Here is a 22,485-nt window from a genome sequence, read left to right on the forward strand (position 1 = left end):
AAATGATTTCAGGAGTAGTCAAGTTATTGAGTTATTTATGAAATTGCAAACTGCTCATTACCAAATTGGCCTACAGCATTTCAGGGAGTAGAAAATTACATTTAATATTCTTGCAGGTGGGTCTATGCATACCTGCAGGTGAATTATGTAGCCAAGTCAAATGAAAGCTTCCTGCTAATTTTGACCCGTAATGATGTTATCACCAAGGTTTCCTTGCTGTTCGATGCTGCTTATTTTGAAAATATTGAAAAACAGGGATTCTGTCTGTGACAGCAATTAGTGCAGCAAAGAATCAATGTGAAGAATTCCCACTCTCCAAAAATACATCTCCTTACAAATATATTCGTATTTGTAGAAATCCCTCCATTATTGTAATTTTCCAATTGATAATGAGTTACAGTGGACGCATTTGTGATGCATATGAAAGGTTTGTGGAAAAGGAATACTAGAAAGGTTAATGCTGTGGGATAGACTGGCTAACTGGCTTAATAATTGTTTGTTCATGTCGCGCCATGTGGCCAAACTGGCTTTACAATTGTTTGTTAAGATCGTGGAATGTAAGATAGGCTAACTAGCTGGCTTTGCAATTGTTTGTTAAGATCGTGGAATGTAAGTTAGGCCAACTAGCTGGCTTAGCAATTGTTTGTTCGCATCGCGAAATGTAAGATAGGCTGAATAACAGGGTTTGCAATTGTTTGCTTGTATCGTGCAATGTGGCCAACTGGCTTAATAATTGTTTGTTCGAATCACACGATGTAAGATAGGCTGCAGCAGTTTGTGAGCAATAAAAATATCGTGTTTGCATACAACTTAGCCCTGCAAATGTCCAACAATATCAGCCTAAAGTTTTGTTTACATAAACTTTGTCCTACATCGCTGTCTTAGAAATATTACCCTGTTTTCCTATATAAAGACTGACCCACTGTTCATTTGGAGAGTTGCAAGGACAACAGACTGTGAGCGTGTTCACAGCTGTTTGAGCTCTCTCCCCATCGTGCAGTCTGGTAATAAACCTATTTCCTATTAAATTGATCTCACTCTTTCTTAACCTGTTCCTGAAGTTGTATTTCAGATCTATCAAATACCATGGAAGGTATTGTCACGTTTAAACAATTGTTCATTTTCATACACACACACGCACACACATATATTGTTACCTCGACATACGAGCAATTCGAGATACGAGTAAAATTTCGAGCAAATAATTATCTCGAGATACGAGACAAATTTCGAGATACAAGAAAGCCAGGTGGCCAAGACATGAGAGGCTGTTTATGATTTTAGCGCACTGTCTTTTTTGCCTCATCTCTTTTGTGTATAACAGATATCTATGAGCACTGGGCGGAGCGTGTTGCCGTGCAAAAAACGCCCCCCCTCTCTCTGTCTCTCTCTCCCGCCTTCGAAATCCGTAAAATTTTAGTACTATTATACACATTTTAGTAATATTAAACCACTAGTTATGTGTTACTTTGTTAATAGATGGCGAATTAGAAGAAATGACATTTTTTTCCAATCCAATATCCTGTTTTTGATGTTTTTTCAGAGGGTTGGAACGAATTAATTTGTTTTTAGTTCATTTCAATGGGAAAAGTGCGTTCGAGTTACGAGAGTATCGATATACGAGCTCAGTCCCGGAACGAATTAAGCTCGTATCTCAAGGTACCACTGTACATACACATACATACAAGTGCCCCAACATACGAAAAACTTGAGATACGAGTAAAATGCCGAGCAAAAATTTGCGATACAAGACAAATTTTGAGATACGAGCATACAAGAAAGCCAGGTGGCCGAGACACGAGAGGCTGCTTATGATAACGGCGAACTGTCTTTCTCGCCACACCTCCCTCGTGTAAAGATATCTACTGGGCAGAGCGTTCTATTTTTTCCTTAGTCAGTGCAGAATTAAGGGAAAAATAATGGGTCCAAAGCAAGCAACTGCAATGAATAGGGCTAAGAAAAGGCGTATGATGACAATCAATATTAAGAACGAAATAATCTAAAAACATTAGAGTGATGTACGCCTGACAGAGCTGGCTTGACAATACGAGAGGAGCACCTGGAAAAGTTGGCAATTGGTCGTGCATTATCCTATTGTGAGGATATTTGTATACATCATTTTCATATTATTTTGAAGGGGAGACAAAAGCAAAGTACCCCAGATAGGTTCCTTTTAAAAACTCCAGCTAAAAGTAATGTGTATGCAGCATTCTCCAATACAATGGGACCACTGAGTATTGATGACCCAGCAGTAAACAGAGACTGCTGATTGTAGAGTGTTGTCAGAAGCTGTGAAAACATCTCAACCAGAGTCCCCTGCACAGTTCAGCCAGCCAGAAACTATTGACAAAGTATTTTCCTCAGCCACTGTGTTGAGCCTATCCAGGCTCTCTTTGGTAAAATCTGCATATTTGATGAGCCAATGATTGCTAAGCAGTTGGTATTTCATCTGACCTTAGAAGCCCAGCACTGTACTGACAGTAAACAAACTATACTTGTCTGCTGCCGGTAGCACATATCTCCATTGGCATTCAAATCCTGGTTAGGCACAGGCTTGTTCCATTTAGTGCAAAAAACATCTTTAATGAGTAAAAATGGTTTCACAACCAATGAGGTATAACGGACCTGGTACCTCAAGAGAAGTTCCGAGAGCAGAAAAAGTGGCTGTATGCCACATTTATCAACTTTTTAACAAATTGAGTACAGTAGCAAATGACAGATTCTATCCAGTTCTCTGGCCTTTAGTTTGAACAGAATGGGTAATGTACTATTCATCCCACATTTGCATGTGAAAATAGGGCTGAAATGGGGATGTACCATTTAATCTGACTTCTGAATTTACAAAGAAGTGAAAATCAGGCTAACTAAGGTTGAGAGGGTCAATCACAGACTGTAGCCAAGGGTTTGGAAGAACAAAATGAATATGGAAACAAACATAGATCAGTGTATTCCATGCCACATCATTATCAACGTTGTCTTTAATTTCAAAAGCATGGTCACAAACTGCAATGCATCTGACATGTGAAGCTTTCCTGCCAGCTCTGCCAGTGTCATGTTTGTCTCGGGTGCGTGGCGAGGACGGAACCCAGGATGCAAGACAGGAAAAAAGCGGAGAAAGTGCTGGTGCACAACTTAGGCTTTTAATGACAAAAATGGTGGTACAAAAGTAACAAATACATGGGGATGAATGCACGGTAACAAAGAGGCAAAACATGACTTAAGTGGACGGGGAAATATACGAGACACAAGGTACACAAAGTAATACTCCCACAAAAGACGTCATCAAACACACCTCTTAAATACACGAACAAAGGCTAATTATAAACACGCGCAGCTGGTTTACGAGAGCAAGGGAAACCAGGAGGGACATAAGAGGTGAGATGCACATGTCAACCAGACAGCACACACAAGGAAAACGCGCACACACACACACCTCCACCCAAAAACCCCAACAAAACGGGACAGCCACTGCACTATCCTATATAGCATTATTTGTGAAAAATGTTGTCAAAGAGCCTTACAGATCCTATAAAGACATCCCTTTGTCTGAATAACAGTTTACAAGAGGTTACAATATTCCCCCATCAAATCTCCCTTGTATTTTGTTTAAAAAGCACTCAAGGTCAATGTGGATAATCAGCTTTTGTCTGTGTGTTTAAACATTAGCGCCACAGAGTAAGAGTTCCACTGCTTTTCTCCTGGTGTTTTTCCAGTTGGTCTAATCTTTGGTCTAATGTGCTGCTGTAATCCAAAAGCTGTGTTTAAACTGCCTTCTGTGATTGGGGAATACGCAGTGTAGACCCTGGGCTATGTGCACGCGTAAGACAATAAACATGTTTTACGACATATAAAAGCCCGAGGGTGAAGAAGGAGACAGGTAAAAAGGCTTTCTATTATTATGTATGAACATTATGTACATTATGTAAATTCAGAAGTCTGATTAAATGGTACATCCCCGTTTCAGCCCTATTTTCCCATGCAAATGGGGGATGAATAGTACATTTCCCATTCTGTTCAAACTAATTAATTAATGTCATTTGTGAAATGATCATCAGTCAAACAACACTTTGGAGACAGTTTATGTTCTTGCATTACACTGAAATCTTCCACAATATTTTACAAATTAAATATTATAAATACTGAGCATATTTTTCTTTTTCTATTTTAATTTGAAACTAGTTGTGTATTGTTATTAATGGGCCCTTTTTATATTAAATGACTAAAGTTCAATCAATCATATTGAAGATATGTAATCATTTAGGAAAGGAGGGCATGTCATAGTTTTCAAGCGCTTTGCTAGCAGCATTTTGTTTAAGTTGCAGAAAACAAACTAATATGCTTCTAACCCAGTTCTTTTGCTCTCTTTTAGCTGTTGTATTTTTTGTCACTCTAAATTCACACAGTCGTATATGCCACATTTTATTTTATATTAATTTTTTGATTATTAGCATACTCCAACAATTGTTTGATTTTTTTAATTTGGTCAACTTATCTTCCCCATTTCCTTGCTTTTCAATTATGAAAGACCATATATATGTTTTGGGGATTTGGGATGAAGGCTAACAAGTAAAAATTAAACCAAAAGCAAATTTGCTCTGGTAAAATGTTAATATTTGATTTGAAAAAGACAAACAGACATAGACAAGCAGATGAGACATGGGAATGAATGTAACTGCATCAAAATACCTGCATTAATACAATATGTATCATTTTCGTGGTTTGTTAAATCCAAATAGCAATCATGCATTGAAGGTAATGCAATAGGCACATTTTGACTATGGAATGAGCTGTATCCAGCAACTAATGAATCGTTGTGCATAATTATACATTGAATAGAAGATAACATTCCCTTGTTGAAAACCTTCTACTAAGTAGATACTGTCTGATTTCCAATGTATGGGTTTGACAAAATAACAGATAAAAATGGCTATATGATATTCAAACAACAGAACTCTAGTTGTCCTGCAGCCATAAACATAATAATCGCCTAACCGAGACATGAAACAGCTTGTTTTATCACCTTGCAAGTGCTCTGAAATCTTACTCATGTGAGCGTTAACCAACCAAAGTATTTTTATAGGGCAGGAGTTTGGCGATTAAAAGGTTAAATTTAATGCTTGCTATGAGTTAAGGATTTTTACACTGTAATATATGGAGTGTGCACACCAGACCAACATTATACTGATTAGCTAATATTTGACAGTGTGTAAATTCGGTAAAAGCAATCAGAGGATCGAGTGCATTTATGAGGGGGGTGGTTTTTTGAGAGTGGAGCTTCGTATCTGCAGCCCCCAAGGCTGACCTTAAGGCAAAATCTTACAGAATCTATGTAAATACAAGCTATGAATGAATGAAGGACAGACAAGACACAAGCCCCAGGCCTGTACAGAGAGAGAGAGCAAAAACATAATATGTTTATAGTGCAGAGTTGTTAAAATGATGTGAAGTTAGAGGATGTTAAATTAAACACCTTTGCTTGGCTGTGGTTTGTATTAAATAGAAAGAAAAGCATATCTTTTTAAAGCATCACATTAAGTGAGGACGGTCTAACTTCCCTTGAACATATTTAGTGGGGTGAAATGCTTTGCACTGTACTGAAATGCATGTAATGCCTCACAAAATCATTACAATGTTAACAAGCGTGCACACATGGTGCTACAATTTGTTCTGGGATTACATGGTACAGTAGTACCTCTAGTTAGAAAATTAATATGTCCCAGAATTTGTTTTATAACTTGGATCTTTCATAAGTAGATGCATGGTTTACATTGAATTAGCATAATATGTTACATGAACTTTAATACTATGCCATAAACCCTTTTTAAAATTATATTTTACCAATTTTTCATGAAACATGCATGCAAATGTATGAATTTATGCAAAAAAGACACACACACATTTATTAAGCCATCATTTCCTCAGGGTACTTAGGAGGAACAACTTGGACACCAAGCTTCTGATAACCTTCTATAGAACCACTGTAGAGAGCATCCTGGCGTACTGCATCAGTGTGGTACGCTGGAAGCACGGCGGCAGACAAAAAGGCCATACAGAAAGTGATTAACACTGCCCAGAGGATCGTCGGCTGCTCTCTGCCCTCACTGGAAGACATTGCCAGCCCTCGTTACCTCAGCAGAGCCAGGAACATCATAGGGGACCCATACCACCCTGGTCCCAATCTGTTCCAGCTGCTGCCCTCTGGGAGACGCTATAGGTCCCACAAAGTACGGACAAATAGGCTTAAGGACAGTTTTTCCCCACGTCCATCAGAACTCTAAATTTGCGGTAACACAACACACATTCCCTTCTGAGGTAATATGAAAAGAGGCGGCCTATAGAGACAAGGTCAACAAACTGTCTTCGTGGTGCTCGGTGAACAACCTCACACTGAACAACACGAAAACTAAAGAAATAATCCTGGACTTCCGCAAACAGAGCACAGATCTGGCCCCACTCCTCATATATGGAGTTCGTGTAGACAGGGTCCAGTCCTTTAAATTCCTGGGGGTCCACGTCACGGACAAGCTCTCCTGGTCTACAAACACCACGACAGTAGTGAAGAAGGCCCAGAAACGACTCCATTTCCTGAGGGTACTCAGGAGGAACAACTTGGACACTAAGCTTCTAGTAACTTTCTATAGAGCCACTGTGGAGAGCATCCTAGCATACTGCATCACAGTGTGGTACGCTGGAAGCACGGCATCAGACAAAAAGGCCATGCAGAGAGTGATTAACACTGCCCAGAAGATCGTCGGCTCCTCTCTGCCCTCACTGGAAGATATTGCCAGCCCTCGATACCTCAGCAGAGCCGGGAACATTGTTGGGGACCCGTACCACCCTGGTCACAACCTGTTCCAGCTGCTTCCCTCTGGCAGGCGCTACCGGTCTCACATAGCGAGGTATCCATAACAGCAGAATGCCAAATTACGAGTCCGTAACTATCACTTATTTAGGTCTTTTGCCGAGTAAACGCACCTTATGGAGAAGCACTACCAATTTCGTCATGCGCAGTTTCTGGGTGTGATGACAAGTAGGCTTTTGTTGTTGATGATGACGACAGGGCCTATGTCCGATTATTATTATTATTATTAAGTTAAATGAAAAATGCAAAGACCTTTTCCAGTAGAGCGAATCGTGAGTGGCAGCTCAGTAAACATACCTTAACCTCGACAAAGTAGTTGCCAATTTTGTCAGGTTTTTACAAATTTAATTTGAAGCTCGAAGAACAACATAGACAATGTCAGCCATAGCGATAACAGCATCACATCTACCTTTTCCTCATGTCTCACTGTCTCTCTTTTTTCATAACTCACAGGGTGCTTTCAAGAACAGCATGCAAATAAAACCTCAACAGAACCAGATTCGTTACAATACGTTCACACGCATGTAAACACACAACATAGGATCGATAAAACTTGAGTGCAACTTCAGGTTATGACATTATCTCAGCCTGGTGGACTTTGAATAGTCAAAAGTGTCATCTGCTGTTAGCACTGTCACATGAGTTTGACAGTAATTTTCTGTTGCTGAGTCAAATGACAAATAATTTAAATCCTCAAGCAAATCAAAAAGTGATCCCTACTCAAATACAATCTGATTTGTACGAACCCACTCATAAAAACGTATTAGTTGGATGGGAAACAAAGGGCATTATTTTTTTGAATGATTGTTTTCATTTGCACACCGGACTTATATCTCTTTTTTACTTTTGACATGATTCTACCTCATTAGAGGTTCTCCTTAAGAGTTACCAGGTTGAATAGGATTGGAAATGAGACAATAAAAGGGACAATGAAGGTTAGAAAATTGAGATGTTGAGGGTGGAAATCCCAGGAAACAGGATTATAGAGGTCATCTGAGGGGAAGATACATGGAGGGACGACATGAAAGTGGCTGGTGTGGGGGATCATGGTGCAAAGGACAGGGTGAAATGAGAAAGGTTGATTTGGTGTGGGGTCTAGTCACGGGATAGGCCAAAATTGTAATTTTATTTCATCATTTATCAAGGGGGAAAATACGTTATATATACAAGAGTAGATGGCTTCAAATAGCTTTTACTACTTAATAAATAAGATTACATTTCAAAACTTCATTTATCCATATTTGGGTTGTATTTGGAAGAGACTGTATATACTTGAACATTAAATAATGTAACTATGTATGACTTCATGGGGTCTCGTATTAGCATTTCAGAGGGTGGCAATTCATTTTGATAATTTGAATGAAAGAAAAACCTGCAGTAATCTTAGAAAGATTGAGGAATAAGTTTAAAACTGAAACACTTAAAATGATGGCTGATGTGATGTTCAATCCACAGAAATCATTAATCACCTTTTGTCAGATTGCACTGGAAACCAATGTATTTCTTGCTGTTTAAAAAAACTTTTGAAGACAACAAAAAAATGAAAGTGTAGATATAAATCCATACAGAAGGATAAAAACTGAGGTGAAAAAGCAAGATTCTGCTCTTGCAAATGCTGAATAGTGCAAGGTTATTTTTTTCTAATGTATAGCACAGTCTTTGACAACACTTGGCCTATGTCATTATAAGTAGTTATTGCGACACTCAGTTAGACTAATGACAACAATGCAAAGTAAGCTAGAATAGTCTGCCAAACCAATTTATGACATTCTTGAGAAATGATACATCACAGGAGCAGAAAACACATTTGGGGTGCAATTGTTTTGTTCTGTGCAAACTTCATTGTCTCTTGCTTCTTTGCTGTACTTTGCAACAAAATCCTTTCTTCACAGCTACAGTGAGCTCAAGACTACTGAAAGGGAAAAGAAGGGAAAAAATCCACCTCTTCAATTGTTGGGTTATATAAAGACCTGCTTTATTTTCCAGCCCTTTATGTCCCCTGCCCTATGCTCTGAATTGGCTGCATTGCCTGAGTAGATTCTGTCAAATTAATTAGCCTTTTGCCTATAATGGGTAAGTGGAGTAAGGCAGACACTGGGGTGTTGCTGGGACTAGGGAAAATTGCCACACGGAGACCTTAGTAATAGTTTTGCTTCCTCTTGTATTTCAATGTACAGTGTAATTCAATGCTACTTCCCCTTTCTGCACCTACCTATCTTCATGCCTAACTACCCTCACAAATTAATGACGTTGCCAGAACATTAGTCAGGTAATAAAAGATGTGCAACAATGTAAATCCCCAATAGGCTAACATAAAGAGATAGCACGGCGAATATAAAGCCATAGTTAAACTTAATGATACAAACACTTGAGCACTTGGCTATATATAATGTGGAAGAGTGAATATAAACTCACGTTAACACGATTGAATTCAAATGAAGGTCACACAAAAATAGCAGAGATAAAGAAAAAATATGTGTTATACATGACATGATTAATAGCAAGAGTTTCTTGCAATTAACTGTGATTAATTACATTGTCATACACACAAATCAATAACAAAGTCTCAAAAGAAGTAAATACAGTATTAATAGTCATACGCAAATCTGTACCGACTACTCTGTCCCTGTCCTATTGGTAATTTGACGTTTCCCCTCCTTATAGGGTGTCCCCTTGGTAAATCTCGTAAAAGTCGTAATTAGTATCTGATGCTACCTAATGAGCCTCCTTGTTTGGCTCATCACACTTTATTGGACAGTATTCTTAACTGATGCTAGTTCTCTGATTTAAGGCAGGGGGCTCTCAATTTCATCTGTTTACCAACCAGACTCAAAGGGATCAGAAAAAAAGGCTGAATTTTTTTCTTTGCATTGCTAATACAGTGCAGTGAAAAAGAACTGTGTGAATTATATCGTGAGGCGACCCGGTGGTGGTTATATATAGACAGTATATAAGCTCAGTAGTCCAGCTCATCAAAAAAGTACAAGACAAGACAGGCAACTAAGGAACCAAACACCCTTCAGTTCCCGATCATACGCAACTGGTAGGATCGAATTTGAGTACTACTTGGATTCCACTTAATTAATGCTCAGTTTGTTTCACTCAACCATAAGTTGTATAAGTTGTATTCTTTGTGTTTTCCTTCAACTTGGATTACTCATCAATCTCTGTAAAGTGAATGTTCGTGTTTGATTTACTCAATCAGCTAATGTACTCATTCACTTGTACTCCATCATTTGAACACTCTACTGCATTTCTGTAGTAAATTCAAGATGTGACTAGTAAGCTCAAGAGCAATACTTTGATCAGCATAGTAACTTGAAATTTGAATGATGTCACATGCTTGCTCTCTTCCTTCCCCTTCTTTAAGGTTTTCAACCTAATCACTTCCTATCACCATAAACTTCAATAAAATTTTAAAAATGGAGGAAGAATGTGAGTTGTTCATGCGTTGAGAAGATTGGGGCCTTTTTCAAGTTGGGGCAAAAATTGAGGGAATTACACAACAACTTAACAATGAGTAATCAAGAATAATAAATATTGAATGGATTTCTCTTTCAGTGCAGGTTCATGGGAATAAAAGACTGAGAAGGCTGCAATTTTAATTCCATCACTTTCGCAGTCCCTGATTATTTTGGTTTTGTGGATGGGAAAAAAAACCCAAAACTTTTTGGGCCCTTTCTTGACGCTGACGTTTTAGCTTTCCTGATATAATAGCACAGAAGAGAACAGAACTCAGTAATTCTCACTGTTCATGAATTTTAAAGGTTAATGATGAACATGGAAACAAATGAGTGCACACAATGAACAACTGGATGAACCCACAAGAGCCTAATTAATTCCCAGTTGTTACACGTCACTCTCAGAAGCGCAAATTTATATTGTTAATATTCTGTTTTATTTTGGTGTGTTCCTGTCTTTCTGCGTTCACTATGTCAATCTTTCCTCTCCTCATCACCTGAGTGTCCACACCTGTGTATCATTAACCCTGGTTTTTATACTGACAGTCGTTGACTTCCGAGTTATGTCTATTCGAATTTACAACCGCAAAACTCATAGAGCATGATTCTTGACAGTGCACTGCGCGTTTTGCTGCGATTAGACATAGAAAATCAGGAAGGCTCTTACGAGAATATGTAAATTCAGGCACAATCTCGTGCTAATGTGAGTTCCACAGAAATATATAAAACTTTAATATACTGTACAGTATCCACAACATGGATTGACATACAACCAGATCGCTTTACGACCCGAATGTGGTCATAAATCAACAACTGGCTGAACCAAGATGGCGCCGTTCAAGTGGCAGCCGGCGGCGGTAGCTCAGTCCACTCTTGCTCGTTTTGTGTTTTTGCTGTTTTTCTGTCTTAATTGATTTGGTGATTCTTAATGATCCAATTTACTTTGATTTGCTTTGTACTTTGAGCTTTTGCGTTGTTGTTCTGTCTAATCACCCTCTGCTACTGTCACAATGAAATTTCCCGAATACGGGATGAATAAAGTTATCCAATCCAAACCAATACCCCTCTCTTTCAGTGTCCTTTGCCAGTGCATCACTTTGTTGTTAGTAGCTAAGTCACAAGATCATCTTTATTTTATGTTTTTTGTGTCTTTCCCGAACTGTTCATGTCTTTAGAACCAGGAGTTTTTTGTTGCATCTTTTGGCTGCTCTGAGCATCGACAAGGTCGATAAACATTTGTCCTCGATCTGCCTCTCGACTTCGTCTTGTGCATTTAAGTCCAACTGTGTGTTCAACCCTCTGTGACAGCAATAACTTATTAGCTTTCGATTGCCTCACCAAAACTGATATTTCACACATTTATCTCACTGTTAAGTGTATCACTATGTTTGTTATGGAAAATTTAGGCAGTAACACCAATGCTGCAATAGGTTACAAAATTGTATTTGATATGCGAATGGTTGAGACAGAAAGAACAAAAAAAATGCACCTTAGACATACACAGCTGGTCTTCTGTTAAACAGCCACATAAGACAAAAACAAAAAAACATTACATGTTGAATGTGCGCTATTGTTACGGTTTACTGCCTCATTTGGAGGTTACAAGCTGGTTATTGTATTCAGTTTTACACCGCTCTTATAGTCTGCCAATATATCCGCACATGATGTACTGTTGTGTAAAATGGAAAGTGTTAAGCTCATCTGAACTAAACTTAATACTCCTATTGGGTGTAAATGTGACCTAACATTGCTGATTGTGAAGATAACATTAAAGCAATTCGAGATCAATGTGTGCCATGCCTTGATTCAGACTGACACTTTTTTTAAGAACCAGTAATACGAGCATGAGTTTTGACACTTGGCCAGGAAAAAAAACAAGATGAAAAGATTATTTCCCTCTGAGAATCTTCACCTTGGGCTGTTGGGCTTTATGAGTGAATGAGATAGCATTCAGTTCAGACCAGCTGTTAAAGCTTTTTTTATGAACATGAAAGCCCAATGTGGGAAGTAGTAATAGGGATTTGGGTGATATCTGAATCAGTTACCATATTTCATAAGAATGTGGGGTCCAAACCAAGGTTTATTTGCCTTATTAGCCTCGGGACCAACTTTTGTTGTAGAAAGTTGGCAGAGCCTTTTGAAATATTGTCAAACTCCTAAAACAATAGCCCAAATAGTTGTGGTCATTCATTCATCTTCTGTGTCACTTGTCCTTACAAGGGTTGCAGGGATGCTGAAGGCTATTATCCGAGCTAATTATGGGCAGGAGCCAGGATACACCCTGAACTGGTTGCCAGCCAATCACAGGGCATATATAGGCAAACAACCATTCATACTCAGAATCATTCTTATGGAGAATGTGCTATTCAGTTAACCAAACATAGTTATCTACAAAAAATGTTTTGGTCTGAATCAAGACGTCAGAAATTTCAAAATTGTTCTTACTCTTTATGTAAATTTTAGCACAGGGAACCCCTAATCTATGGTCATTATGGTCATGTGTCAGTATAAAGATGAAGGTTACCTTTGACTTATTTCGTGCCAATTTGAATATTTGTTATTCTTCATGTGCACTGCATTGGTGTAGGATAAATGGTCGGAAAACACAAAGTTTTGACTGTTTAAAACAAGACACTTTTACGATGGAAAAATCGTGACCTTAGGTAAAATCACCAAAAATTAAATGTGTTACTACGTTGTGTTGGGGATTTGGGTGGATGTGTGTGTCTCCTTGTGTGTGCTGTCTGTGTGATTATTGTATGCGTTTCACCTATTGTGTCCCTGATGGCTTCACTTCCCTTGTGTGATCAAGTCTGTGTATTTTGTAATCAACCTCTGTCTGTGTATTTAAACCCTGTGTTCGGGTATGTCTGGTTGTGGGATTATTGCTTTCACTTGGTCATGTTGTCTCCTTGTCGATGTGCGTGTGTCATCCGTGTTAGGTTTGTTTATTTGTAAGTTTTACTAAGTCTTAAGTTTGTTTCTTTTCTTTTAGTTTTGATAAAGCCTTTAGTTTTGTACACCAACAATTCGCTTGTCGTCCACTTCCTGCACTTCTGGGTCCCACTTTACTGCGCACTGAGGGAGGTTCATGACAAAATGAGCACTATATAAGATAATTTAACTATTAAATGACCCGGATATTTCAATTATATTATTTTTAGAAGTAATTCTTACACAGTTTTCAATAGTGAAGCTGATATTTACTCATTTTAAAAGTCGATTGTCAGACCGAAAAAAGTTGCATCAGATGTCCTGCTCTCTACCAGTCACTTGATTATAAGATCACTTAATTATCTTTGTCCAGCTTGCCACAGCTCAGTCGGCAATCTAAACTGAAGTTGCTACCACTTTCAGTGTTTGGGCGTCTGCCCCTCCTTCCTGAGACTTTTCCCAACTTGGGAAGGTGCACGTGGTATTATCTGATTACAGGTTGGACGCCAGGTGAGTGGAGTGGCCACAGGGGTAGGCAATCACCATCAGCCACCTTCAACAGGCAGTGGACCCCTCAAATCATTGCCTGATCAACTTGTCTGATTCCTCCGTTAGTTTACCTCGCAATGCTAGTTCATTCCTTGTTCTGATCAACAGCTCATGATTTTTTGTTCTCACCCTAGGACCTGTTTCCCATACTTCGTATCAGATCTCAAAACACCCTGTGCCCTGCCAAGATGCATCAGCCTCAATCAACTGCCCTGATTCACTACACCCTACTGGGCTCTCATTGGCTGCCTCACAACAAAAACGCTCCGTTTCAAGATTCTCGAATGTACTTTTGACACCGTTCATCGTTGCATGCTTGAACTCATACTTGGAGCAAGCTGTGGCCGAGTTCCTTTGATGGACTCGCAGACAAGCCTCAACCTGAATCGCAGCCTGCGGTGGGCGGAATTGTGTCACGGGGCAGGCAATGGGGCTGGTGGTCAGTGAATAGGACATTGACGAGTTGGTCGAGTTGCACCAAAACGAACTCTCAACGGAGCTGAAGTTAATGCAACGCTCGGCAATGCATGAGGAATTCTACGAGAAGGCGGCTGAGGAGTAAGCAGCCACCTTTCCAACAGCACAAATCAGAAAAAAAAATGGGGGAGAGATTTTATGAACTTTCCGACTTTGTAGAAAAAAAAATCCTGAAAAAGTGTTCACGAATCGTGTGATCACTCAGATTTGTCTAATGCACTTTAGAAACATTATTATAAGTCATCAAAGGCAATTCTCTAGATCGATTTTTCTCAAAACGTCTGTCAAGAACCACTGCGAAGGAAACTTAAACCAAAACAGGTCAGAAGCAGTGCCGATAAATAAAATGGGTGAAAAATGACGTGCCAAAGAAATCATAAATCGTTAATAAAAAAGATTAAAGATTAAAGTTCAATATAATGTTGTTTTGAATTCTTTATTTTATGTCTCTAAGGGCAGTGTAGATAAACAGCTATGAGTATTGATTTTAGTACCAAGTTGTCTATGTTTACAGTTTTTTGCCATCAAGAAAGTCTTAAGAGGAGAATACAAAAGATTTTTTAAAATCCAAGTTGACGGAGTCTATTCCTACCAAATAATTCAAGACTGAGCTGTCAGAAACAACATTGTGGTAAAGTATAAAAAATATTGAAGAAGCTACGCTAAGAATGAAAACAACAGTGACTCCATTGTGGTTGAAAGCCGTCTTGCTCTCCATCTGTTTTGTGATGAATAACTTGGGAGATATGTTTTGTAAATGAAAATGTTGAATAGGCTTTACATTTATGATCAGGAGGTTGACGAGGAAATAACTCTTAATAAACTCCACACCACAATAACATTGATAACCTTTTCAGGACAACCACATATAGAATATTTTGTGACGATGGTACAGAAAAAGACAAACTTCGCTCTATGTGAGTAACTCTACTAAATTATTGGATTAAGGGTTGAATGCAAAATAAACAATACTAAAACAGAAAACAGCAGGGTGTTATAGGAAAGGAAGCAAAATAACAGTTTGAAAGTATACATGAAAACAACAATAAGAGTGTGAGAAATGACTAAAGTACAGGCTGACATCTCTTTCTTTCTTCCTCAATTGACTAACAAAAAAAAAGACACATTAAGGGTTTGGACGTGTCTTTTGGCTTAAAGCGAAACAAGACCAGAACATGTAATACTGTAGAAAAGAAGAGGAGAAGACAATCACTCTAAGTCAAATAGTATATGAAAGATCTTAATCAAGAGATGTCATTAGCGGCACACCATAATTCCCACTTAATGCTTTGTTTAGCTCCAGAATGCTTTACACCCCAGTGTTGAAGATGTGAGTCCAGAATAGTGAATGTAAGCAAGTATATGTCTGCCTATACATGCCCAGGTTACACAATGGAAATGCTGTCAGCGAGTCTTTTGATGAAACCTGACAGCTAATTTATAAAAGGAAATTTATGGGGAAATTATTTTTTCTGGTGCAACTTTTCAGTCACTTTAGACTGGTAATTGCATTTCTCCGATTCGCAAGGTAGTGAATTAGGAGTAAACTAGTCAATGAAGGGCTGTGTGTATTTGTTAGAGACTCAGAGCGTGTCAATATAGTTTGTATTTGTGTGTCTTTCCTGCATTTACAGGTTTAATGCCTTTATGGAATGGAGGCTAATTGTAAAGTTGAATGTTCATTCAACAGAACACACTTACCAATATATATTTTTACCAACCAGGAACATAGAGATATTCACACACATGCACACCAACACTGCAAGTGAACACACTGTCCTCACAGTCCCTCTAATTGCTGCGTTTTGTCTTTATGAAGCAAATCCCTACAGTGGGACTGTGTGTGCACGGTTGTGATGCCTGTGTGTATTGTTGTTTACAACTGTGTGAGGGAGCAAAGTGGATCTGACAAGATGCTTGTTAAAGATTGTTATGCACTAAATATATGAAAGAGGTTGTGATACTAATTCCAATATTTTTAATAGAGCAAAACAAAAAAAACAGCTGCTTTCTAAGCATTAAAACACCAATTTACTGCTCAAATACAATACAGAAGCTGGATAAAACTCCTGCTAATACACAGTCAAACCTTACCTTACCTATAACAGCACCACATCAACTCACAAATTTTAACTCGAACTGATTCAGAGCCGAGAATTTTATACCGCTGCCAAATTCAAACAAACTGAATGAAAGTGAATCCAATTAGACACAAACTAACCATGGTTGGCTCTTTATAACACACGGAAAATTTGAGCAAAATAAAATCAATTTTTATATTGTGTGCAGCTCAATGAACTGATGGATTGCAAGAATCTCAACTCTTTAAATACCTTATTCTCCTTAGTTTTACTTAAAACCATGATGCATACAAAAACTGTCAGCAGTACCATACCTGGGGTGTTGAGAAGTCTGGACATGCGGCAACGATATGTGATCTGTTGTTCACAGTGTTCTGCGCTGGTGGTAATGGCTGCTACCTGCAAAAACGTGAACATGAAAGTGTGAGTGTTCATGCTATCAGGCAGATCTAGTATTTCAAGTTAAAGCCATCTGTTAGTGGTGGTGCGATGAAAGGAACTGTCCTGCTTTTAATTAGGTTTGCTTGAATATTGAAACTACAGGAGTAATAAGGAAGAGCATAATTAAACTGATGTGTGATTTGTCCCAATCCAAGCCTTTCAGGTGGAAAAGAACATGGCTATGAATTCACTTTGACAATTTAGTCGCAAATTATGCATTTTTTTCTTGTCAAAACTTCTGTTTCTGACTACATTAGAGTCAGGATGCTAGAATACATTTACATTTTCATTTAAGAGGTACATAATGCTTAATAATGAAACTTCATAATTTTCTCATAAAAACTAATAATAAAAATCATTTTATTTCATTTTGCATACCCTGCTCAGCACATCATTAAGACATTGCCATTTGGGTTGTGTTCACAATCTGGAACACAAGTGTTCCATTATGACAAGTACACAACACTCTCTCGTGTACTCTAATTTGTGAGAAGGTGATTTCTTTTCCCATTTGAATACCAAATTGCTGTAAAGAGAAGACCTTTGGTGCCATTAGAGAAGAACAATTTAAGTCAAACTAATGATTGGTGGACATATTGGATGCATGAATGGCTAGACATATCGGTTGCCTGCTGTTACATCAGACTTCATGAAATACTCTGGGAATTTTATAAATAAATAGAGGTCCAACCATTGCTATGTACCGGCAGAAAAGTATAGTTATCAAAGTTTGGATATCCACTGTTTACTAGGACAATAGGACACTATGCTAGGGTGGATTGGCAGTTTTTAACCAGCACTCAGAGAACAATATTGGTGAAGCCTCCCTCAGATTCCTAATGTTATTACAGAAGACTGGTTTAAGGTTATCCAAGTGCGATTTGACATATTTAAATTGGCGCCTTGTCCACAATGTACTACAACAAAGCCACTAGGTTTATAGCCGACTGATAGCTGTTAGCCTTGAGTTAATCAAATACCCTACTATGGTGATTTGCAGGCATAGAGGAGGTGGATTTTATTTTTTCTTCTTTATAAATAATCTGTATCAATTTATTTATTTAAATTTAAACATTTTAATGTTCGACAATCTTTCAAAGAACATGAGCAGGACTTGCTGTGTAGGTCCCTCTATTCATTTTCTTAAATTTGGCCTAAGGGGGTTGTAGACAGGTGCATGAACCCAAATGTCATTCATTTATTCATCATTCATTTATTCATCATTCATACCGCGCATCCTTGTAAGGGTTGCTGGAGCCTATTCCAGCTGAATTCAGGCAAAAGGCATACTATATTCTCGACCGGTCGCCATTCACCTGTACGTCACACAATGACAGACAACCATTCGCAGTCACAATCATACCGCTGCCGAGAGGGAATAAATCCCTATGGTTGCCTACACGAAAGTCAGGTGAGTGAAACACTACACCATCAGGTGGCTAGACTCAAATGTGAAACAAACATAATTGTAAGCTCACACAAATGATGCTGGTATTATCAAATAAACAAAACCTTTAAAAAAAAAAAATAAACAGATCAAAGAATTTTGAAGTTACCAAACGATTAACTCCACCACCCAGTGGCTTTTTATTGGTGAAAGGTGAAATTAAGTGTAATAAAAAAAGCTTCACCAAATTATAAAAAAAGCCTAATGTCAAATTCATCAACTCACAATTGATGCACTGAAACCCAGCCCCCACGCCAAATTAATGTTTGATTAATTATCAGGAGAATGATCAGCCGCTACTTCCTTTGTGGCTAGTTTTAAATCTGATATTTGCATGCGATGTCAGTTCCCAAGTGCTCCCTTGCTTTCAGCCAAACCTAAGCTTGGATGCTTAAAAGCCATCATTGAAGAGCGATTTGAACAAAGGTTTAAGGGGCTTTATAATGACAGGTTATCAGCACTGCTGTTACCATAGTTACGCGATTCACATATTGTCTACATCTTGCTATATTACGATATAGTATTACGATTTAGTACATTAAGCTGTACAAAAGAGCTGTATATATATATATATATACGTAAAAAATAATATGCATATACGATTTGATAGTGTTTTTGTTCTGTCATACAACAAAAATAGAAGACAACTCCCTCCAAATACACTGAAATGTATGTATTAATTTTCAACCGTGCTTCTTTGTCAGGGTGCTGAAGCCTATCCCAACTGTTTTTGGTCAAAAGGCTGACTACACCTGAAAATAAAGACCAGCGAGTCGTAAGGCACAGATAGAGACAGACAGCCATTCAATCACACTGCCATCAAATGGGAATCCAACCCAAGGTGCCCGCAACAAAGTCAAGTGAAAGAACCACCGCACCATCGAGTGCCTCTATGAGAGGAAATGGAAAAATAAAACCTGCAGAAATTTTGACAGGAATCTTTATTTTTCTAAATTTGCCTTGAAAAAAAAGATGCTGTGCAATATGAAATAAATAATGATGTCCCCTGACATCTTCCTCTATGTTAGCCAATGAATAACCTCGTCTGTGTTCAAGTTAGCGTGAAAAGAGCTAGGTGGACTACGACGCTACTATGAGAGCACAAAGCAACCCTTGTGAGGATAAGCGGAATGGAAAATTAATGAATGAAATTCAGATGCAAACACGATCTGACACCCCATTGGCCCTGTTGGGTATGTGTTGTTATTTTACCTGGTCAAGAGAGGCACTGTAGTTGACTTGGAGGATGGTGCGTCTCTCTCTACTGGATCCAGTCACTGTAGTTTTTGGTGGAAGGCTACTAATGACTACTGTCCACACTTTGTCTTCTAAAAAAGAGTAACACAATTGTACAAAATGTTATTAAAGAGCTCCCTCTACTTATGAATGTCTCTACTTACAAAATATTCAGGTTAAGAAAGGTTTCAATGGGCTAATTTTGGTCTAAAATCGAAAAAGAAATAAATCAAAAACTCGCCGAACTGTAAATACATATATGTTTTGTCAGTTGTCAAAAATTTACTTCCCCTCTAACCTGGGCTTCAACAATAACAGAAAATGTATTGCATGTGTTTTTTTTAATTCATTTTAATAGATTAATAAATACCATTTTTTTCGGTTTCTCACAACTTTCATACAAAATTGATACACTTAATTGATTGACTTGATGATTTTTAAATGTTTTTGGTACTATATTGAGGCACATGGAACAAATTACAGAATTTACATTTAAATTGTGGTTCTACTTACGAAAAATTCAGGTTAAGAAACCATTTCTGGAACTAATTATTTTCGTGCGTAGAGGTACCACTTTATGTGCAATGGGAGTTTAAGGCTTTGATTTGGAAATTACATTTTTAAGCTTTACATCTTAGTTTGTATTTTTTGTAGGTTTACTGTACTTATTACATCTTATAAAGTATATATTGACAACATGAACAAGTCTTTATCTTAATTAATCTGATTAAATTGAGAAACACCAATATGTTCCTCAAAAGACTGAAATGTAATTTGAAAACTCTCACTCTTAGATGTATAAGACTGAGAACATTTAAAATATTTCAAGGGATGCCTTGTATGTAATGTACATATACAGCAAATATAGCCAGTCCTCCTTAATCAAGGAGAAGGAAGGCATCTTGACTTGGTATACATTGGATAGTGTGCAGACAGTGAATGACAGCTTAGCTGTCACAAGAATTATTTTCTTTCCGACTTATGGAAGTTAAGGTTCAGAGAGCACAGGGTTTAATAGACACTTCAGTTCCTGGGTAGCATGAGCCCGTCACTCAAGACACATTCCTACTTATACTGCCAGTCAAGGTAGGTATAGGATACGGCACTTAAAGGTGTGTGTTCATGAAAGGATAAAGTTAAATTTAACAGAATGGTTGTATGTATGTCAATGCAATTCTGTGTGACTATGGGGTTAACCAACAGAGTGCAGCGGCATTTTACACAGAGTGTCCCCTTTCCTCCTCCTCTTGTGTGCTGAGCTGTGCCAGGCTATCTAATAATTCTACTTTGTGTACGTGTGCATTCATGCTTGAGGGCAGCCGAGTGAACATTTTGATAAAAGTATCACTCATATTTGTAAGCGTGCTAGACATTCCTTATTCTGCCTTGTGGAGTACTGTGTATGATCTAAATCTTAACGTATATCACATTAAACATGTTTGACTATCCAAATATGGGACATAAGCCATCATCACTCTCGTACTGTGATTTCTCAAGCGATATTATGCAATTTTGGGTGAAAAACAACGAAACTAAGAAAATCTTTAATATGGTACATGTCTTTACTGTTACCTAGGGATTATAAAAATCGTGTTCTCATGTTCAGATCATGATATGAAGCGTCTAGTTACACAATTGTAGTTCTTTGCTGGGATTTTTAATCACAGTTAAGATCCTGAGATGTGTCTGATTAATGGTGATTAATCTCATTGTTAAACATGAAATCCAATAATAATAATAATGACATTGATAATGATGATGATAACAACAACAACAACAACAACAATAATAATAACAATAAAAATGATAATAATAATAACGATAATAAGAATAATGACAATAATAATAGTGATAATAATAATAATGATAATAATAATAATAATAATAATAATGATAATAATAATAATAATAATAATAATAATGGTAATAATAATAATGATAATAATAATAATGATGATGATAATGATAATAATAATAATAATAATAATAATAATAATAATAATGATAATAATAATGATAATGATAATAATAATGATAATAATAAGAATGATAATAATAATAATAATTATAATGATAATAATAACCACTTTCATAAAAATGTACACATCTTATGAGGCACCAAAAGGACCAGTTTAGTATGTACAAACCTGTCATGTTGCAGTTTACTTTGAAAGGTCCCAGAGGTCCACTGCCATCAGGGTCTATCCAGTAAGTGTCAGTGGACCGGCCCAAATGCTTATATGCCTCACATGATGGCTCATAGATAGCTAGGGCAAGCAGAAATAAGGTTAACATTACTTTTATGTACGAAAATTCAAAGTGTCCTTATGACACTAACAACAACTCCAATGGTGGACTATGTAATGTCATAAATCTTATTGTGTATATTAAGATTTTAAAATGTATCACGTTTCAGGAAATATCCCAATTCAGCATTAGGATGATTCTGAATGTGTACTCTGCAGGGACTCTCGAGTGTTGGTTTTGCACCACTCATTCTAGAATTCTTTATGAAACACAGTGATGGTATGTTGTGATGAGACAGGGACATGGATTGAGGATACGGATGAGTGGAAGAGTTATTACCAGAGATGTGGGTGTGTTTCTTGGAGTGAAACCTTCATGATGGAGGCAATGTATTTCTTTAAATTTATATAAATATATTTATATATATATTGAAGGAAAGTAACATTTAATATGTAGGAGAAATAGTCAAATAACAAACATGGAAGTTATTAACTACCTAAAGTGCTGAGTCTGTTTTGTCAAGCAGGGAAACACCTTGGCCAAATTACTGATGCGTCCATGGAATTTTAAGGATTCCCAGGTCAATAGGTGAATTAAAACAAATATATATATATATGTGTGTGTGAGTATGTGTGTATATATATATATATATATATATATATATATATATATATATATATATATATATATATATATATATATATATATATATATATATATATATACACACATACTCACACACACAATATC

General features: G+C 37.4%; 1 protein-coding gene across 2 annotated transcripts in view; it reads right to left on the reverse strand.

Annotated features, from left to right (window-relative positions):
• The window catches only part of cntnap2a (contactin associated protein 2a), a 306,440-nt gene that overhangs the window by 111,389 nt on the left and 172,566 nt on the right, over positions 1–22,485 (reverse strand). For both annotated transcript variants that reach the window (XM_077624212.1, XM_077624211.1), the window contains exons 13-15: positions 21,636–21,755; positions 19,465–19,580; positions 16,679–16,763 (exon numbers count right to left, since the gene is read on the reverse strand). In XM_077624212.1, the coding sequence (XP_077480338.1) occupies positions 16,679–16,763; positions 19,465–19,580; positions 21,636–21,755 (321 nt within the window). The remainder of the gene's footprint in view (positions 1–16,678; positions 16,764–19,464; positions 19,581–21,635; positions 21,756–22,485) is intronic.

The sequence above is a fragment of the Stigmatopora argus genome, chromosome 17, assembly GCF_051989625.1.
Source record: "Stigmatopora argus isolate UIUO_Sarg chromosome 17, RoL_Sarg_1.0, whole genome shotgun sequence".
NCBI lineage: Eukaryota > Metazoa > Chordata > Actinopteri > Syngnathiformes > Syngnathidae > Stigmatopora > Stigmatopora argus.